At 41.7% G+C, this 21348-nt stretch overlaps 1 protein-coding gene across 1 annotated transcript in view; it reads right to left on the bottom strand.

The window, feature by feature from the left end:
* Nucleotides 1-21348, bottom strand: part of FAT4 (FAT atypical cadherin 4) — a 120246-nt gene that overhangs the window by 32603 nt on the left and 66295 nt on the right. The window contains exons 5-7 of the mRNA XM_059470900.1: nucleotides 16910-17832; nucleotides 16024-16198; nucleotides 2791-2971 (exon numbers count right to left, since the gene is read on the bottom strand). Of these exons, the coding sequence (XP_059326883.1) occupies nucleotides 2791-2971; nucleotides 16024-16198; nucleotides 16910-17832 (1279 nt within the window). The remainder of the gene's footprint in view (nucleotides 1-2790; nucleotides 2972-16023; nucleotides 16199-16909; nucleotides 17833-21348) is intronic.

The following is a 21348-nucleotide window of genomic DNA, read 5'->3' on the forward strand; positions in this document are numbered from 1 at the left end:
GTTTTGCCATTCAAGATTTCAAGGTGAATTTACAGCAATTCATAGCAAATTACTAACCACAGAGCTCTGTTAACAGAGACTAACTGGGACCAGAGTTTAACCCTCAGACTGGTGGGTGTGTCTGTGTGTGCACACATCCCCACATGATCTGATAAGAACTGACTGTATGCTCACTGCAGGCGTATTGTAGGGGCTACCTCTGCCTTCCTACCACACTGAGTTTGTCCCCTCTCTTGAAATGCTTATCCAGCTTGTGTTTGTACAGCAGGAATCTCAAAGATGCATTTTTACAGGTATTTGGTTAATATTACCTTTTTTAATAATTCAGATAATGGACTTGTGAGAAAACAATGGAAACAAAAACTGGCTCAAATGAACAATTCTCATTTTCAATATCATAACACAGCTGTGGTTAGCCCTGCTCCTCTGCTACAGCACAGTAGCAGCTTTTCTGAGGTATGATTCTATGAAAGACTCAGAATAAAGTGGCTTTAATGAAAGAGATTAATATTCCTATCTTCACCTCTTTAGGACCAGAACAGGTTATGACAGCAGTAATAACACAGGCCAGAAGCTGCACTGAGAGGGTTGAGAGCCAGCCTGTGTAATAAGCTGTGGCAACTTCTCCTGCTCAGTCATTAATCTCTGCACAACGCCACGAGCATGCTTTAATTGCTTAATTATGATATAATGTGATGGCCATATGCAATTATTCTCCAGCCACAGCAATGTGCACCTAGAATAGAAAAAGAATGTGCACAAAGCCTAAAGCACCACTTAGATCTCCCTAAACCGCAGCACCAGGCACATTTCATCTGTGATTTGCAGTGATTTAACCCTGAGTGGGGTACTGCAGAGACAGAAACTTTCTTTTCTGCGTTTCCACATGCTAGCACTGGAAAGATATCATGATTTTTTTTTTAAGGAAATAATAAAGACACATTAGATTTGTCATACCATATTCTGAATTGTACCTGCATGCAAACCAACTGGACAGTGTACGTGTCTCAACAGAACTGCAAAAAAATCCAAACTCAACCCCAAAAAAACTAAGCAAAACCAAAACCCCTTGAAATTCTAATAGTGGCAAGTGGCATAAAAGAAATTTGATCCAAACACTTAAATGTGGCCTTTTGAGTCTTATGCCTACTGTCTTTAACAGGACTGCTCAAGTGTGCACTGCCATTTACAACCCATCACCCTCCTTTAATGACTTCACAGGTTATCACCAGAAACAGGAGGGCAAGAGTTAGCACACACGGACAGGTGACAGCTTTGCAGAAACTTAAACACTTCTTTCAAAACACAGCACATTTTTTGACTTTGCACGAAAATGTTAGCCAAGGATTTTAAATACCCCTATTAGAAAGCAAAGGTTTAATTTTGAACCAATTCTAACCAGACAGAAAAAGAGTTCTGAGTGCTCAGCACCCCTGACAAGACAGCCATACATGTTCTGCTCTTTCTGGCTTTCACCACTTTTGTAATACCAGCCATACTTTAAGATCCACTTTAAATGCTGAATCTGGACAAATTCTGTCCAAGAAAAACAAAGTCTGTTCCTGAGCCTGAAGAGTGTAAAGCAAAACCTGAAAACAATGTTTAAATAGCTACTTATGAAGGGAAAAAATATTGTTATCAACTAATTCTATGATGCGGTACTGAGTGAATGACAAAGACTAATGGCAGAGATATTAAAACAATTTAACCACACTACAGAAATCCAAGAGCACTCCGATAATTTCTGATTACGGGACACAATCATTACAGTCATTCATGCTCTGCATGGAATTCTTTTTTATAAAGGAGCTTGCCAGAAATAGTCTCTTAGACTATGAGTGAACAGAAAAGCTTGATTGTTTCACAATTTAATAAATAGTAAGTTTGGATGATTTTCAAATACCTAAAGATGTCTAGATGTCAAGCTTCTATTTCTGGCTTGTAGCTAGTTGGAAAGAAAATATTTCAATATTTTGTAGACAGTGTTTTGCAACAACATAGTTCTGTTTTATATTACTTCCTTTTAAAAAACGTGACACAGTGGTATTCTTATGCTCTTTGAAGAAGGAACTGAGGTGAACTAACAAAGGTAAACAAGGAAGCTACTTTTATATCCTGTTTTGTGAATTTGGAAACAGTGATGTTTGCAGCCACAAAAGTAAAACGTGGTAAGATCAAGAACTAATATTAATTTGCTTTGCATTCCTTTGGCAATGTATCTGTCCTCAGTGGATAACTTGAGCTTGTCACTGCCACTCAGCATCTTCGTTACTCTTGTCTGTGGAACTGGGAATGGCCAGTGTGCAGCCCAGTGCCCAGTTAAGTTTCATCAACTGAGCCCTGTGCAAAACTGCCAAATTCCAACTTTTTACTGTTTTTCTGAATGGCATAAGCTTTATGATTTACCTTGGGTAATTTTCATGCTAAACTGAAGGCATTAACTGACCAAAGCTTTACTCAAGGAGCACATTTGCTTTCAGTGAAAATTCCTCACCGCATGAAAAGGTGGAAATGCAGCAGCAAGGCAGGTAGTGGGTGCAGCTGCAAATTAAACTAGCTTGCTTTTCACTCAGTAAAAAAACTCCACAACTCTATTTGTCCTCAATATAACTCTAAAAGCCTACAAGCAACAAAAAGACAGATTTGCCCAAGTAATTTAGTTACACACACAAAGCTGTTCTATTTTTTGTCTTACAGATTTAGGGCATGCTGGTGATGAACACTGGGGAAACAGAAATCTTCAGGCAGGATATGAGGCAGTGTTACATGGAGCAACAGTAATCGACCTACCTAATAACAGCATTTGTAGAAGCATCGGCATCCGAGGAGTTTACCAGCAAAATATCTGTCCCCGTGGGAGCATCCTCCGGAACAGTGGCAAAATACGTGTCAAAGGCAAATGTGGGGACGTTGTCATTGACATCATCCACTGTGACAGCGATGGTTCCAGTGCCAGTGAGGGCAGGAGATCCTGTGGGAAAGGGGGGGTACAAAGTGCTAGAGGTTACAAATACCAGCATGCTAATCAGAGCCCTGCCAGCCCTGATTTGGAGCCCAGCGCTTGAGGGTGTCACAGCTCACAGAGCAAGGAAGCCAGCTCAACACAGACAACAGGGTCAGGTCTGTTTCAAAGTCATCTTGACATAAAGTACAAGTTGTGAAAGAAAAAAAAAAAAAAAAAAAAAAAAAAAAAAAAAAAAAAAAAAGTTGTTATTTTTCTTGCTCCATCTAATTCCAGAAATATTTTGTAATACAAGCTCAGTGGAAAAAGATGGTCTTGGAACTGCTCAGAAAGCCTTCCTGTAACAATTAGGACGAATTTGAAGATGTGGTTGACTTTCCTATTCCTCTGCAAGAAGACCTTCGAAGGTGGCACGCTGACAGACGTGAAGACTCCAGCCCTCAATTTATTCACCCACAGAACAAATGGAGTGGAAACAGTGGCAAAACCCAGCTTTCCGCGTGGCTTTTCCACTGCCGGTCGCACCCTGACCTGGGGAGACCTTCTGGGAGAGGGTGAGAAGGCTGCAGTGAGTCTCCAGCCCTGTTGAGACTCATTCTCTCCACAGAAGCAACCGTCTATAGCAGCAAATAATGCTCGCTCCAATGGGATACTGGCTGACGGGAAATCAGGCTGAACTTATTTAACCCAGGGCTTTCATCCTCCTTGCTATTCTAAACTTAACTCTGATGAGCACCAAGGAGCATGAAATAGCATGTTTATTCATGTGCAATCTCTCAGTGTTTGTCCTCTTCAGCTTTTCCTTTGTCAAATCTAAAAAAAGACAATGAAGACTTTTACAAGTTCATGTTAGTTTTGTCAGTCCATTCATTACACTTCTTTTCAGCCAAGAATCAGCAAGACATCTCCTGCTAACCAAATTCTTCCCCTGGAGGAAAGGCATCATTTCTTTCTTTGAGTACATAGGGAGGAGAAGGAAAAAGTGATAGCAGAGCATGAAACACTTCAGTTATGGCCGCTTTTACTCAAAAGACAGATGACTACCATGCCTCTTTTACCCAAGATTGCATTGCTTTCCCCTTCCATCTCAGATACACCAATTCAGCATTTGCTGGAGTGGGATAAAGTGAGGATAATGAAAGGCTTTGGGCTGGAGATTGGTGCAGTCCTTGCTGCAAGGCAGGCATATTACACGGAGCTGTCACTTGATGGAACACAGGCAGCCCCGCGTGACCGCCCCAGTCCTTCCAGCCCGACCCAGCATTGGGTCACTGCTACCCAAGGTTACTGCTGCAGCTCAGCCCCGGGGCTGCCAAGGAGGCTGGCTCTGCTCTCGGGCCTCATCTGCTCCTGGCAAGGGCTCCAAACACACAGTTCTTACATAAAAGGGGAAATAGCAACCCATTTTCCCACATGTTAACCCTTGAAGGATGAAGAAGCGAGGCGGGAAGAAGCTGGGAGCAGCCTCAGCACAGGCAGGAGGATTTTTCACCACAAAATGCTTGGCAGCAACGTGTTTTAGTGCCCAAATGGGCTGAATGACAGAGCTTCCAATTGAAAGGTGTTATAAATCTCACAAGGCTGGGCTTGGAGGCTGCTGATCAGAGGGGAAGGATCACAAGGCCGAGGAAAGAACGTGTAAGCCAAGGAGTGTAGATTTCACATCACACAATAGAGGCCTTTCTCTGCTCTGCTCTGAGGTAATTCACTCTGCCAATTAATACGCTTTCAGCCAGGAAGGTTACATTAAGGCAATAAGTCTGACTCATTTTTTGGCCTTTTTTTTTTTTTAACTCACGATTTTGTCATTTAGCCAAACACATATAGATAGAAAAGTCTGCAAAAGTGCTCTTGATTGCTGAAATATTGCCTGTGAAGTGTTTATTATTACTGCATTAAAGGAAAGAGAGTCCTCAGCGGCGTTTGCTGCGTGTGTCATCAAGTTCTGGCCTTCCAAATGCATTTTATTGACATTCATCTCGCAGCTAATGAAATGAAAGGTTGAAAGTTGTAAAGTTTCGCAGCTGATTAAACAATTTATATATAATTCAGAAATTAATCTTGGGTAAGTCACATTCAAAGAGCATCAGTAATGCAATTCAGCCTGGAAAAGAAAGCTAACTCACAGCTAAAACCCGAAACTCACTGTTTCAAATGTATTTTCTAAGATAAAGACAAGGCCAGAAAATTCACACATCCCAGAAGTTCCATTTTAATTCAGCTGTTTGTAACATCCCAAGTCACTGCTCCTCTTTGGGGCTCTAAACCCCAAACCTTTCTCATCTTACTTGGATGGAAAAACTCACATATTTACATTGGTTTCCTGTCTGTGTAGTTATCCAGATATGGTTTTTTTTTCCCCTCTAAGTAAAATATCACGTCCACAAATTTAATCCTTTATTCTATTACACCAAAAGACAAAGTTGCAATTTCACAGAGAGTCCTCAAAGCTTTTACTCAGTCGAAATTAAATGACTAGCTCACATTTCTGCAGTTACTGAGAAATATAAGAAGAGGAAATTACAAATGAAGTAATTTCATATGGAAAAGAAATAGCTCAGGGCCAAATTCTACCATCCTCAGTGAACTTCCAGTGAAAGCTGTGCTTGCATAAGGACCACAGAATTTGGCCCTTGGTAATAAGCAGGTTTCATAAAATGTACATGTCATATTTGTGGTGAGAGAAGTAGTTTCCACAGTCAGGCTGAGTTCCCAGATTTCTTAGTTTTGCTTCAATAGCAAATCTTCCCCAAGTCACTTAATTCTTATTATGGTAGACCATCACCCCTATTTTAATATTTTGCATAAATAACTGCAGTAAATTTAGTGTAAGTTCTGCAATATTAGCCAAGCACACAAGATGACTCCAAACCATTCTTAATAAACCAGCCATGTTACAACCTATCTAAAATTGCTGTACACAGCCGCACAAGCCTCTGAGTACTTTTAAAAACAGCCCTGAGGGCTAAAGCCACAAAGAAACGTACACTTTTCCCTTAGTGAACTTGCATTAAAAATTTCTATGATTTTTCATAATAGTTCAGGCTATTTTTTCAGCAGAAGCAGCAAGTATTTCTTTGTCAGACACTCCTCATTTAGAGTATTTCTCTAGTGTTTTTTTTTCCCAAATCACAAAATATTACACCTCACAGAGTCTTAGAATATGCAAGTTGGAAAAAGAGTTTTCTAGAAGGATGGAGGAGTGAAGGAACCAAATGATGAATAATGAAAGAACATAAAATTGACTATGTGAACTAAATGGGAGAGACTGAATTGTCTGTTCCCATCCAGTGAGTATCACATCTTTAAAATTTATAAGATGGCGCCATTCATATATTATTGTGATTATAGTTGTGGATTTCCCATCTCTGTGTGCTGAGGTCTGTTTCTGTGAACGGCACAGTTTATTTCCTAGGTGGCAGCTGTACATATACACTAAGCAGACAGTCCCACAAATGTCCACACACGTCATTGTTGAAATAGAGATTAACCTGGGGTAGTGTCAAAATAGCAATGCTGAGTTCAGGGGGAAAACTGCTTCCCACGGATGCTCTTCCAAAAATTTCAGCTTTTTGCTTACATCTGCAAGTAAACATGTGTCTGGGGATGAAGAGAAGGAGCAGATCTTGAGAGCCTGTGGTGGAGGATGAGTTACAGAGAGAGAGAGGTTATGAGAGGCCACCTTGGGCTGTGCTCCCCTCTCTGCATGGGACACTGGGGAAGTGACATAAAAACAGCCCTGGGGAATGTGGGGCAGGCAGGCAGCAGCATGGGACAGGATGGCTCTTGGCCCAGCAGGATGGGACTGGCACTGGCAAACAGCTACAAACAGGTTTTCTGCTCCATTCACCCATGCTTGCTTGAGGCTGATCACCACCAAAAATTATGATGATATTTGTAACTTTTTACTTTAAAAGTTGTAACAAGCACTCTCAATTTTTTCCTCTCCCTGTCCAGGAGAGGTGGGATGAAATATACTGGCTCTGTGCAGTAATTCAAACAGAAGAAAGGAAACAGAATACAGGAAGGTGATGGTGGGGAGAAATACCATTTAACCTGGCAATCTTTGCTTTTCAAATGCTGCATAACCAGCAAAGAGAGGTCAATTGTTATGATGGATGAACTCATCATAAGCCACTTATTGCCCTCACTTGTGCTGATGCTTCAAAGACAGCAGGTCACCCACAAGGGATGCACCTAAAGACTGTTTTCACTTCTGCCTTGGTCTATCCATGCAGCCTTGGAAGAAGAGAGCACCATGCCCCATGAGTTTGTCCCTTGTTCTGGGGAATGGGGAAGGTGAGCTCTTTGGGCTCCCTGGGGTTCCCCAAAATATGTGGCAGTGATTGCTCTGGTACACATTCAGCTCTCCACACCACATCTGGGTGACTGGGGAGTGATCAGAGCACTTAATGCACTGGAGCAGCAAGAAAAAGCCATGAAAGGAAACTTGCAAAGCCATTTAGGTGCTTCAAGAAAGCTCAGGAAAAGATGATGCTATTGGAAATTATCTCGGCTGCGTGGTGCTGCTTGGCTCACAGCAAAAATTAGAAATAGGAGAATGCGTCCAGCACACCATCCACATATTGTTTGAAGCCTTAATGATTTCTAGGTCCTGTCTGCACCATGCTTAGCACAGCAGATAGTAAAACCATCATTCCTTTCAGAAACCAGGAACTCAGAAGTTTTTGCCAGCATTAAAATATCAAAATCACATGCTAGAAAACTAACAATAAACTTAAGCAAAAACTCCACAGACACATTTCACTAAAATGAAAAAAAAAAAGTATTAAAATTAAATAAAATGAATCTAAATGACTAATCAAGACTCATCCTGCAAGCAGTTTACCATGTTTTGTGATAAATTAAACACATCATTATCCTGAAAATTGGAAAGCAATTTAACAGAAATGGAATTTTTGCCTCAGCAAAACGTGCTGCTTTGCAACAAAGCGGATTTCACTTCTCCAGTCAAACACTCAGTGAAATGGTCCCAGGACTAAGAGTTGTATGTGTTATCAGAGAATTAACTTTTGCACTCAAGTAAACAAGGCCTTTCTCACAATAAAGTGGCCAATCTTTCTAAATGCATTTAAATGCAGACAGAGTATGCTGATCCTCACTCAGCTGGTGAGTTTTAAAATAAACACAGAGCTACATTAAGTGAAAATGCAACAAGCCTGCATTACACTTTGCATTTCCAGTGCACACGAGGCTTGATTTGGAACATGGATGACTTTAACTAATTTTCCAAGAACACAGAAGAAACTGTGTCTGTGAAATGAGAAAAACTCCTTTCTACAAGATTGCACCACAAATATTTGTCCTGGCTGGGTATGTTGACTGTGCTTTGTTTTCTTCTAACTCAATTTTTCACCACAGGCTGTCATGCTAAATCTTAAAAAAACTGGTGAACCTAGATTATTTTGAGACAAAAGCTAAAATAAGTGGCTAATAAAAGATATTAAACAGTTAGAACCAATCCATACTCTCAATCAGTTCAGTGGGTGACTGAATGAGACATGCAGGAAACTCAGATTTTCAAAATTTCTGAGTATGTAAAATTTGAGTTTATCTCATAGTTAGGTACAAAGTAGTAGTTGACACCCAAAGCTGATTTAACAGAACTTGAACTTCAAAAACCAAGGGAATAGATTGATAGTTGGGGTAGGATCCGTACTTTTACAAGGATTATTTACTAAGAAAAAAAAACCACCAGGAACTTTCTGTACTACATTAGTTATTAGAAAAGAGAGTATCAATCCCTATCCAGCAGCCTAAATAAGCTGGGAGCAAACAGAACTAAATCTGAGAACATAAAAAGTGAAAACAAAATAATAAATTATTGACTAGACCAGAGCCCAACCTTGTTCAAGCAACAACACGTCCAGCCACACTTAGGCTGATGCATGTGCATGAACCCAGAAACTCACACCTGTTCTGAAAGTGCAAAAGAAAACTCTGTCCCAAAACAGGGATAACAATGGGATCTCTCATCTGCTCTTATCCACGTGGGTTTGAAATTTGGATACCAAAATTCCTGACTGACTGCATCCCATGAATTCATTAAGCTTTGGAGCTTCAGGACAGGGGCAACTTCACATTGCAAGGAATGTAATGTGCTGTTGAAAGAACAGGAGTTGCAGGCACACAGAGAGACAATTTTAAAGCCTCTAGTGTATATACATATTTCCCTATCCCTGTTTTCTTCCTCTGATCAGGAGCAGTTTCCTGCAGCTGTTAACCCAGAGAAGTAAAAACAAAAAAAAGCTGGAGCACTGTTACAGACCTACAGGAACACAGACACAGACTGAGAACAAAACTCATGCAATAAAGTATAATATATATATATAGAGCACAGCTTCAAGATATTCAACAATCTCACACGTACATACTGCACGTTTCTTAGCCAGAAATGCATTTATTTGCAGAGCAAGAAGCTGCCTTTACCAAATGTTTCAAAATGAGAACAACTAAGGAAAATTCTGAACTTAATGTTCATACAAAAGGTGGCACATTACAGGTTGTAAGGGTGCAAGGAAGAAATTGTTCCCTGCGAGGGTGGCAGGGCCCTGGCACAGGGAAGCTGTGGCTGCCCCATCCCTGGCAGTGTCCCAGGCCAGTTTGGATGGGGCTTGGAGAGACCTGGGCTAATGGAAGGTGCCCCCGACTGTGGCAGCAGGTTGGAATTCAATGAGATTAAGGTCCCTTCAAGGCAAAATCATTTTATGATCTCCATGTGCCTGCAAAAAGAGTGGGCATGGCCATGAGTCCCACCCAAGGCCTCTGTGGCAGAAGCGAGATTGAAAGAAAGTGGAACTGCAACTCAGGAGAAAGGCAGAGCCATTAAAAAAAAAAAAACTTTCTTAAAACCACCAGATTACTCCTCCTTGTTATAAGTTATTGCTGTAAACAGTAAAAACAGAGAAGCTGGCTCCTGCAGGGGCTGCTGACTAAGGCAATTTTTGACAGCTTGTGACTCCTGAATATCCCACAGCGAAATTCCTGTAATGCACAATTTTGAATTACGCTTTAAAAACACCCTGTATAGACAGAGAAGATTAACCAGCAGGCTAAGTGTTCAGGCCATATGTGCATGTTTTACTTGCTTTATCCTTGCAATTAAGGCTTCCTGAAATTGTAGCTTTCTATTTGAAGATTGAGCTAGCAGACTTACAATTTATAAGGTGTAATGTTTAATTTAAAAAACTGTTTAAGATCACCAAGGCTAGAAAAATTTTAGTATTTCTCAAAGGCTGATAAACTGCTTAACAACTACTCCAAGTACTCTTCTGCAAAACAGATTACATTCAGAGATCTCATTAGCAGATATGAAACAGAATTTCATAGGCAAGTGATGTAAGCAGAAGAACAATTGAAAATTAAGTTTGATGTATAAGTTCCAAACTAATCAGAGCAAGGTGGATGAATGAAGAGGTAAGGGAGGGAGTGCAACAGCTTGCAAACTGAAAACCAGACAATTCTTCCTAACTTGAAAATGTTAAAGTATTAAACATCATATTCTTGCTTGTTTTTCAGCTTAAATAAATTAACCTGGATTTTTTTTTTTTAAGAGCTATACCCGGTTATTTCAAAAATAATGTCAAAGTGCTAATAGTTTCTAGGCTCTGTGCTAGGGTAAGATCCTGCTATTAGACTGCCACAACCACAAAATGCCACTCTCAATTCTCGTCTCCTGATTTTAGAGATGGCAAGACAATATGAACATTATGAACTCATTGATGAGTGTCACCATCTCAGTTCTCCCTATTTATTTAGAAATAAATTCTAAAAAATCAGGCAGAACTACTGCATCAACAGTTTTAGTATCAGTATTAAAAGAGCAAAAATAATAAAGACAGTGAAACAGAAAACCACTAAAACTAGGCTAGAGCAGACAGCATTGACACAAGGAAGAGCTTCCATGAATACAAGGAAATAAATGGAGCTGGGACGGAACCCAAAATTCATTTTGAAACAGCTGTGCCATAAAACAAGGCCACAGAAGAGAGCAATCCTTCTGTCAACTGCTAAGCACCAAGGTGAGCAGAAATCAGCTTCATTTAGCTCCCCAAAGCCTCAGCAATGGGTGTATTTAGATATTACACAGAAAACATGGCAAACAGGGCATCTCTAGCTGAAATAAGTGAGTTGCCTGTATGTTTTGAAAGCAGCAAAATTTTAAGATAGCTAAATTTGTTCTAAAAATAAAATTAATTCCTTTCAGACAATGCCTTTTCACACTGCAGGTTCTGGGTTAGGTATAAATACAGTGTCTGCTAAGGAAACAGGATGTGTACAAGTGTCTTTTAGTCTAGCCAGTTAAATCTCACACTATGTTGAGTCTTAAGACTTTCTAAACATTACTACAAAATACAGATGTCCTTTTGTTGTTGAAATGTGTTAAAAAACCAACACAAATGCACTGTCATCTTTCATTTGATTTTAGGATTGAAGGGAACCAAAAGCCAAGCTCAGAAGAGAATTCCTGAGAAGGATATAACCTCTCTGCTTGGTCTCCCTCCTACATTCTTGAAGGAAAGAATGCATAAGTTGGGGACCAACATTTCCTAAAGAAAAAACATATGGTTGTTTTTCATGCAGGCCAGGGATGTATACAGAGCACAGCTAACTAAATATAATAACCAGTTCAGTGATTCATTTCTTTCAGGACTATTTATCCAAATCAGTAAATAGGTTATTTAAGCAAATGAAATTAAAAAAAACCCAAAACACAGGAACACAGCTTCTAATTAGAAACATCACAATTTGATTTTGGTTTTATTGTGGCAATGTGCCATTCTGACCAACCCAATTAAGAGATGGTGGCTGCAGTTTATTTAAACAGTAGTCCTGGGCAGTGAGCAGGCTTCCAGATGTGCTACTCCACATCCCTGCAATCAATAATTATAAGGAGGAGGACTGTTGGAATGCTAACATTTGTCCAGAAAATTGCTCAAAGAGTTAAAGACACGGATGATAAAAGCAGCTGCGCCAGTTCTTGTCATGCTGCCAGAGTTGAATGTTTACCTAGTGCCGCATCCCCACCAGATGGGGTGAAAAAAAAAAAAGGCAGAAAGTTCCTTTTCCCAACCATTTTGCCATGAAGAAAGGTACAGCAAAGCAGAGCAGATTTATGTGGAACAAGCAGACCCGTGAAGACACATTCAAATAGTTGTGTGTAGGTTTCTTGGCATTTATGTTAGCAGACATTCTGGGGCAGCATCTGCAATCCAAGCACTATCCTGTTACTCCACAGTCCATCACCTTGCCTGTCGCTGTATTTATAATTCATGCACTCTGGCCTTACAGCTTGAGCTGTGAGAGGGGTCTCTCAATTGGGATGGCTGAGCTTTGGGGTTGAATTACGTTCTATTTCTTGACCAAAGCCACAGGTGTACAGCTCTGGAAGATGCTGAATGTTCCCAGTGATGGATGCTCTGTGTGTCCTCATAAATCCCCCAGCCTAGAGCAGCGGCCGAGCATCCAATGCCCAGCCGCAGGGAGAGCAGGGTGGCAGTGCAGAAGTGAGGGAAGAGTGATGACAAACCAAGGTAGGAATCACAACCCTTTGTGCAGCCTGCCTAGTGGAGCTGGGCACGAGGCAGGCTGCACAGACACAACTCACTGAGCTGAGTCCCAGAAGTCGTTCTGTCCGTCCTTTCCCTCCCCCAGCACGCAGGGAGGACTCTCCACCAACCCGTGATCCAGCCTGAGGAGCAGGGGGAGGATTAGCAGCCAAGGCCAAGGAGTAGCTGGGCCAGAGCCAGGACAGTGCACGGATCACGACTGACTTCCCTGGGCCTGAGGGCAGCCCTTGCTTGGGAAAGCACTTCAACAACCGCCCGCATTCCCACTGCTGGGGCACGTGGTCCCACTGATCTCCCACCTGACCTGTCCCCAGCGCTTATGAGCAGCTCAGCTCTTCATCACTCACGAGTCTCACATGCCCAGGGCTAAGATCTGCTCTGGGAGAGCACTCCAGTGTGCAGTGGAAGAGCACAGAGATCCCTGAGGGCACAGGCACTGTATCCTATGCAGCCACGCTGGCTCCACACATTACCACATCCCAATCCTTCCCTTGCTGTTATACTCAGCGTACCTGCTGCCAAAACATGCTGTAAATCTCTAAATGTGCATTGGATGGACACCTTGAGATAAAAATAATGAAAAATTACAGGTCATCCTTCTTCCAGCAGCTTCCCTTACACAGGCTAAGGTAACACAGCAAGAATCCACAGCCACAACTTGATGAAGTGAAAATAAACCTAAGAAAAGCAAGAAATCCTTGATTATGGATAAGGAGACCAGGAAGACAGCCAAAACTAAATTGGGAATCCATTTGTTCTTATGCCTAAGGGTGCTTCTAAGTATGTATTGTGTCTGCTTCCTGGAAAGAACAGGAAGAGTTGGCATAGACTTCTTTAGGAGCAGGATATCATCTCTGAATGCTTCAAACCAGTCAGTGTAGCCTATAAAAATTGATATCCAGACACTAAGAAAAATGGGAGGAGGGCTGGACAGACAGTATTTTGCTCTTGATGGACTTTTTCTGAGTTAACTGCATCTGGATGTGTACCATGATTTTTATCTGTAAAAATCCCCCAAATCTTAAATCTGATGCACCATATATGGCAAGACTCTTCTGTGGGCTGCTAAAGACTACTTGAAAAGACTGTTGGTTACAGCTAATAAAAGCCAACCTCAAAGTGCAAAGGATATTACCTTTTCCTTGACTCATTTTCAAATATAATATGGATGTGGACAATTTCAGACAAGTCTGCTTTTTCCAACACTTTGTGAGGCACTGCTTCCCTACCTGTATTGCATGAGTATTTCTGGATGAATGGTCTGTAAGCAAAGTCCTTCTTACTAGGAATTATCAAACAAACACAAACTAAGAGACTCAGTAGAAGTGGTTATGTTAGGCAAAGAGCTGGACATGCCTGCGAGAGTTTCTTTTATAAACATTTAGCAGCTGCTCAAGAACATAAATACTCCAAATGCTTGTATTATCCATTTCAAGATTGTGTCATTCCCACCTTTTTAGCTAGTGTGGCAGGAAATACACCATTTAATGAAACAAGCACTGACTAGCAGCAGCCAGTGTGGTACCACCTGGATATCTACTATGACTAAGGTTCCCATCCCACTTGCATGAAATCAAGTTAAGTTTTGCCACTGATTTCTACTGAAGACTTCCACTTTCCTGTGATTTAGATACATCATGACTAGCATAGTTTTCAATGTATTCTTTGCTGGTATGAATTCAGAACAAGTCCTCAGTGCAACCAGAAGATGACAGCTAATGTTATTTACCAGCCTGGTTGAAAATTATCCCAAATGACACCAGCTGTGGATTAGTCAGGTTGCAAACTGAAGCACAGTAGAGCAGCTACATTTAGCTTGAAGTTACTACTGAACAGCTGCTGCTGAACACACTTGCTAGTACATTTTAACACTGGCAGGAGAGCATGGGAACTTGTGAGTTAGCTTTACAAGAACATAGCAAATTTAAAAAGGAAGTTTCAAAGTGTTTAATCAGTGCGATATCTGCATGTTTAAACACAGGAACTCATAAAACATGCTGCTGTTCTTGTCAGCCACTTATGGCAAAGGTCCCATGCACACTTCATGCATTAATGTCTCCCTGGATTACTTGAAACTCAGACATCTCCCAACACAGGTAAATACTTTCATTTGGAACTGCTGGATTCAACTGCTGGTTAAATCTCCTGGATTGTGTGGGGTTTTTAGGAACCAGAAGCTAGGTAAAGCCTGTGCTCTGGTAAAACTCTTGGTTACACACCGTGCTAGGCGTGGGGCACAGCTGAGTTCTGCTCCCCTCCCGCTTCCAAGAAGGACAGTCAATAATTGCTGGCTGCATGACATCACTTTTATCAGTTCAGTCTTTGGGTGTTTTGCTCTGTACAGCCCTCACTGACTTCTGCCAGCTTGGACTGAGAGACCAAAGAGACATCAAGACAAATCCAGCCTCAGCTTCTGAAGGAACATAAGGACATCAAAGGCCAAGCGAGTCCAAGTCACAAGTGAGCAGTTTGAGGCTACAGAGTAATAGAAAGCCAGTGTAAAAAACATAAAGCACACAGTTACCCCTAGCCAAAGTACAAGACAAATGATACCTCAAGCCTTAAAATTGTGTTTTTCAGCTTCAGCTGTGCTCAGACAGTGGAATACCTGAGCATTGCTGCAATAGGAAAATACAAGCCATAGCTGTTGTCACTGGCACAAGACACTGCACACAGCATGGCAGAAAACAAAACTGTATTCACTTGTCAACAAGTCGGCTCTGCTTCTATTTTTACTGCTAGAAAGCAGGAACAAGTTCTGCAGTAAATTAAATCCATCAAACCATGGGAGACCAGAGATCAGTCCAAAGTATGATGCAGGAAGTCTTTGTTAATAATACTCACACCAAAATCTGAAACCAACATTTTGGGCTTGGACACCTCAAGTGAAACTGCAATTAATCTTCATAACAAGACTTCACATCCCGTTTTAAATGACAGAACTTGGAATGCATTTGGTATTGTGGTGCAAAGATACGACTGGATGCTGAGCAAAGCAGAATATTAAAATATTGAAATGCAAATTCTTATTTCTTTCCAGGGCTAAGATTTCAGTAAGATTAACTGAGTAGTCCATAGCTGTTTTCTGGCCACTGATGTGACCTTTGTGACATTCATGATGCCAGCATTATACAGGGTTCTACTGCCGTTTAAATTTTGTAGTCATGCATAAAGTTCTTATTACTTAGGTAGGATCACAAATTACGGCAGGGCAAAAATCCATCTACCTAAATCAGTAGTGAGCATTACCAACAGCAGACAACTGGACCTAGGAATAAAATCCTGATTCCCAGAAACCAAATTCCCTTTGACATCAGGTAAGCCCGGCTTTCCCCGCGGAGATCCCCATTCAACACAACTACCCGACCTCCACCCACTGAAGTTTCAGACCACCACAAAACCATTTATTCTCTGTCCAGACGCGATGTTTCCCACAGGAGCTCGGCAGAAGAGAAGCTCTGGCTGCCTCACCTGCGTCAGCAGCCGTGACCAGCAGCAGGTACTGCTCCTTGGCCTCGCGGTCCAGGCTGCGCTCCAGGCGCAGCTCTCCGTTGCCCGACAGGGTGAAGGCTCCCTCCTCATTGCCAGCCACCAGCACGTAGCTCAGCCTGCTGTTCAGCCCCTGGTCGTCATCCCTCGCCACAACCTGCACAAGCAATGCACACAGAACAGGCATCAAGGACTGTAATGCTATATTGGGACAGAGGAAGTGTTCTCTATGGTCATAATCCAAATGAACGGGTTGAATTAATGCAAATGCTACAAGTATAAATTAGCTGTAATTGGAAACTAGAATACTTAACACCGTGGTGGTGGATTTAAAAGTGTAGTCTGAAAACACTAAATAGTTTATTAGTTATTTTTCTCAAGTGTAAATACAGTAAGACTGTGTTGGGGCTCAGTGAAAACCTGGTATAAGCTAAGCTGTGTATGAGAGCAAGCGCTGCACGTCCTGCTGTAGGATTCCATTTAGCTCTCTCTGAATATTTGGCACACAGCATCATCCCATGTAGGCAACAACCAGATTGAGAGATTTGTTGCATGGAAGTTGAGAATGAGATGAGAGGATAAAGCAGACTCTCAAAGTCCCAGTGGAGGTGTGAGGATAGGCAGAGAAAACACAAACAGAACTCCAAAGAATAATATTAACTTTTGGTAACAAAAAAACCCACCCACACACACAAAAAGGAAAACAAGACAACAAAGACTGCAAATTCAATTAAAGCCAAGAGGCAACTTCTGCACTGTTTTGCCCTTTTTCAATTTTGAAGGAAGGACACTGTGTATTAATACCATGTAGGCATGCCAGTAATGGTCAGAGACATATATTTATTGCTGAATAAATGTATGTACCCACCTGAAGGATAACTTTTGGGAGCGTCTCCAAATTCTCAGGGACGTTCACAGAGTAGGGGGAAAGCTCAAAGGTGGGAATGAAATCATTGACGTCCTTCAGGACAATACTGACTGTGGTGGTATCAGTCCTGGGGCTGCTCCCACGGTCAGATGACTGGACGGTCAGCATGTAAGAGGGCTTCTTCTCTCTGTCCAAAGGCTTGGCCACAGTGATCACCCCCGTCACAGAATCGATCCGGAACTCATTGCTGGCATCCCCGCCCACGATGGCGTAGCGGACCTGCCCGTTTGTCCCCTCATCTCCGTCAGCAGCCAACACCTGGATTAAATCCGTCCCTGTCAAGGTATTCTCCGCCACCTCCACCTTGTAAAGCTTCTGGGCAAAGAGCGGGTTGTTGTCATTGATGTCCAGGACCATGACCACCACATCCGCAGACAAAGAAAGCGACGGCTGGCCCTTGTCTGTGGCCACCACGGTCAAGGTGTAGTTGGCCACGGCCTCTCTGTCGAGCTCCCCGGTGAGCCTCACCTCGCCATCAATGGTGCCGATGCTGAACTTGTTTCCTGGGGGCGGGAGCAGGCTGTACTCGATGTAGCTGTTGGGGCCGCTGTCGGGGTCCGTGGCCTGCGCTCTGAACACCACCGTGTCTATGGGCGTGTTCTCGGGCACGTAGGTCAGCCTGGGCGAGGTGAAGCTCGGCGGGCTGTCGTTCACGTCCAGCAGGATGATGGACACCTGGGCCGTGCTGGTGTACCTGGAGGCTGGCGGGAGGGCCATGTCGTGGACCTGCACCACGAGGCTGTAGAAGGACTGGCTCTCCCGATCCAGGGGCTGCCGGATGCTCAGCACCCCGCAGCTGTCGATGCCGAACTGCCCCGCGCTGTCCCCGGACGCGATGCTGAAGGACAGCTGGGAGTTGGGACCTGGTGGGGCAGGGAGAAGAAAGGTAGATAACGTGACTTCATTCCACTGGTACGCCCTAAGTATCAATATTTCTGGCCTCATTTCCACAGGAAATTTTCCTTCATTTTCCCACAGAAATAAGGACTGTACAACCATGTTGAGTGTTCAGCCTCCTCACCACCACTTTTTGAATCCATCTGTTAATTTCAGCCAAAGTTTCACAGTGCAGCAGAAGCCTTGAAATTGTTGTTTTCTGACAAGATCATATACATGAAAGAGAGAGGGAGGATGTTAATTGGAGAGGCCACAGAGAGAACGCTTGGCAGGGTTCATCTCCGCTTTTCACTCAGCAGGAGCTCCACGGTGGCACCACAAGTAATTTTTCCCCATCTACAAGAGTTAGGGATAAAGGATTTGAAGGGTTTTCCTTCAGAAACCAAGACTCAGTCATTCTCTGCTCACTGAACATCTGGTTTCCTCCATTCTTCCCAGTTCAACTAAGCAACGTTATTATTAATGCAATTATTTAATGAATTTTTCCACTCAATTAAAGAAAGCCACAAGCAGAAACTCCCAAGCCTAGCTGGAGCAAGCCAAGAGTGAATAGTGGGGAAAGGTATGCTTCCCATATAAGGCATGGTATTCCAAAATATTAAATGAACAGCCCTCACTCATCTCATGATCAAAACATAACCAGCAATTATGGTCAGGGGAGAGATTTATCGTTCCAGTAGGGGAAATGCATCCTGAACCTGGGACAGGGCAGTGAAACATCCTTTAATATTCTTTGTGGGAAATAATGTCGGCTACTGTATCAATTCCACAGTTCACTCCAAACAACTAATTATTGGGAACATCCAAATGTGGAAGAAGTTCTCTCCGCCATTTATCTTACCCCTATTTTAATTAATTTCAAAATTGCTCTTGCTTTGCATATTCAAGGCTATGTTTAGGATTAGTAAATTAACCAACCATTACTTACTAATTTACCTCTCAAACTAGCTTGTTCATGCAAAGAAAGCTGCCCACTTCACCGATTGCTGTGCATTTTGTCATTTTACTCAGAAGCTCTTTTCTCTCTGAGTGAATTGCTTTGATAATAAAATTATCCCTGCATTAGATTTATTAATCTCTGCTGTTTATTATGCTCAGACTTGAGAAGTCTAGTCTTATGTGTCTTTCCCCCAGTGGCTACTGTAATTGGCATCTTTCTCTTTTTTCCTGTAGGAGTCAAATTATAAAATGAATAGAACCAAACGTGAAAGACAAAATATTTGAATGCAATTGAAGAAATTAATACATTTATCTGCCAGATATTAGTGTTTCTCCATTACTTTGATCGAGTGAAGGATGGTGAGACTTTAATGCTACTCTGCTTTTTGTTCAGTTGTATTTTCAAATGAGCAATTATATGTATGAAAGCCTTGATTTCAGTAAAGTACTTTTTTGGAGATGGGAAGGGTTTGGGGCCTGCAAAAGAAAATAACTTTACACTCTATTTCCCCCTCTCCCCTCCAGTGTTTTCTATAGTGTTTATTCCTAAGAAAAATTTAGTTTGTTATTCCTTATCTCACCTCCATGAACATTTCATTCTTTGTCCTGTATTCTCATAGGTTTCCATCTGCTAATGCTGATATAAATTAAACCATGAAACAGAAGAATTGCCTAAATATCAGTGGAGCCAGGAAGGGCACTTAATGAACTATTCTCTAATTTAAACAAAGCATGTTCAAGCTGGCATTGTCCACCTCATCCATTCCCCCTTCCAAGGTTTGGAGTTGGGCTTTTTTTAAGGAGAATGCAGGGACATCCTCTTTGCTGAACTTTGGGTTTATTTAATCTTAGGGTTCATCTGATAAAACACTGAAAGGACAGACATGGAGTCACCAATTTCATGATAACGTTCCTCTAAAGGGTTTTGTTTCTGTTTTTATTTATTTACTAATAAGACTAAAACAAAACCCAACAAAACTGCTTCCTCCCTGCCATTCTATAAATACCTGTAAAATTCAGCTGGGAAATTACACCAGCTTTGCCTGGAGGAATACCTAAGCAAAATTTTAACAAACTGACAAACATGTGTGTGCCTTCCTCTGAGATTTTTCCAGTTAATTCTTTGTTGAAAAAATAAAATCTGAATTTCAAAGTGAATCAGTCTAAGGTAACTGAGTTCTTTCATATATATTGTTATATTATTAAATATCCAAGAGCTGTAGCTGATATTTGCTATGGACCTGTATATGAAACAGTCTAAGCTGAGATAAACAGCTGCTGTTTCCCAAGGGGTGTGCTGAACAAGAAAATGAAAATTTGAGTATTTTCACTATCAGCAGGTTTCTGCCTTTTATCAGTATTTATTCTAAAACCACAGCCATACCTCATTATAAAACAATGTCTTTTCAGAGCTCTTTCAAACTATAGGATCATGTAACAAATAATCAACGAAATTATATTTGTATTGAGTGCATTATCTGTGAGCACATGGAGAAGAGTATAATACTAGCACTAGCTATTTCTGTGCTCTAGATAAACATAAGACAACACGAGATAACAAGTTTGGGCTTGAAACAGAAACAACAATAGATCATAACATTTGCTTAAGTTACAGTCCTATGGGAGAACTCAACCTGGCATGCTCTTGGAATGATATTTCTGCCCTATTAATTTTACATCCAGCCTGCTAGGAAAGCAAGCGTGCCAGAAAATATAAAAGGCAAGATATCTGACTTCTCGTTGCATTGCTCCTCAAGTACTCATTTGCCTCCTTAATAACTGAGTGTGTGATGAATTGAGTTGATATGTCAGTGCTATGATATAGTTCCCATCCACTGTGCACAGATGGAAATTAATGTATGGGGTACAAGAGAAAAGGAAAACAGACTCATAACAGCAAAGTGAAATTAACTTTCAAAGAGGTTTGAAACCAAGTGCTGTAGTCCTGACAGGAAAATAAGATAGGAGGAAAGAGGAGATAGACACAAACCCATTTATCTACAAATCTGGAGGAACAATCCCTTGCCCGGGTCTGCATGATACAAAAGCAAGCTCCTGCTCCAAATTGTTTGGTTTACATAAAATAAAAGCCTTAATGAGTGTGATGAAAGAGGGATTAATGCAAAAACAGCCAGTATCACAAAGTTATGACTTCTGATTTGTTGGCTTATCCTATAGAATCTCTTCTCCCTTCCTCAGCTCAATCTCAAAACCAGTTACAAATTTTTTACCATGGAAAGTTCCATCCATCAGCAGAAAATTTATCTCCCCACAAAAATGTTGGAGTCCAACAACTCAGCATTTCCTGAGGAAAAACTGCTTTGCTGAGCAACCTGGATAGGTTCACAGTCAATTTAGGTGCACAAAGAGGGATTCCCTGAAGCACGTAGGGGCTTTGTCCTTGAAGCACATTTCAGTGTGAGACACTTCCATGGGCTCCACTGAGCCCCTGTCAAGTCGAGAGGAGACAAGGCTGCTCAACATGTCACAAAAATAACCTTCACCTGTAAAGTCACTGTGAGTTATGAAGAGTTTTGCATTAA

This window comes from Ammospiza nelsoni, chromosome 4, assembly GCF_027579445.1.
Source record: "Ammospiza nelsoni isolate bAmmNel1 chromosome 4, bAmmNel1.pri, whole genome shotgun sequence".
Lineage (NCBI taxonomy): Eukaryota > Metazoa > Chordata > Aves > Passeriformes > Passerellidae > Ammospiza > Ammospiza nelsoni.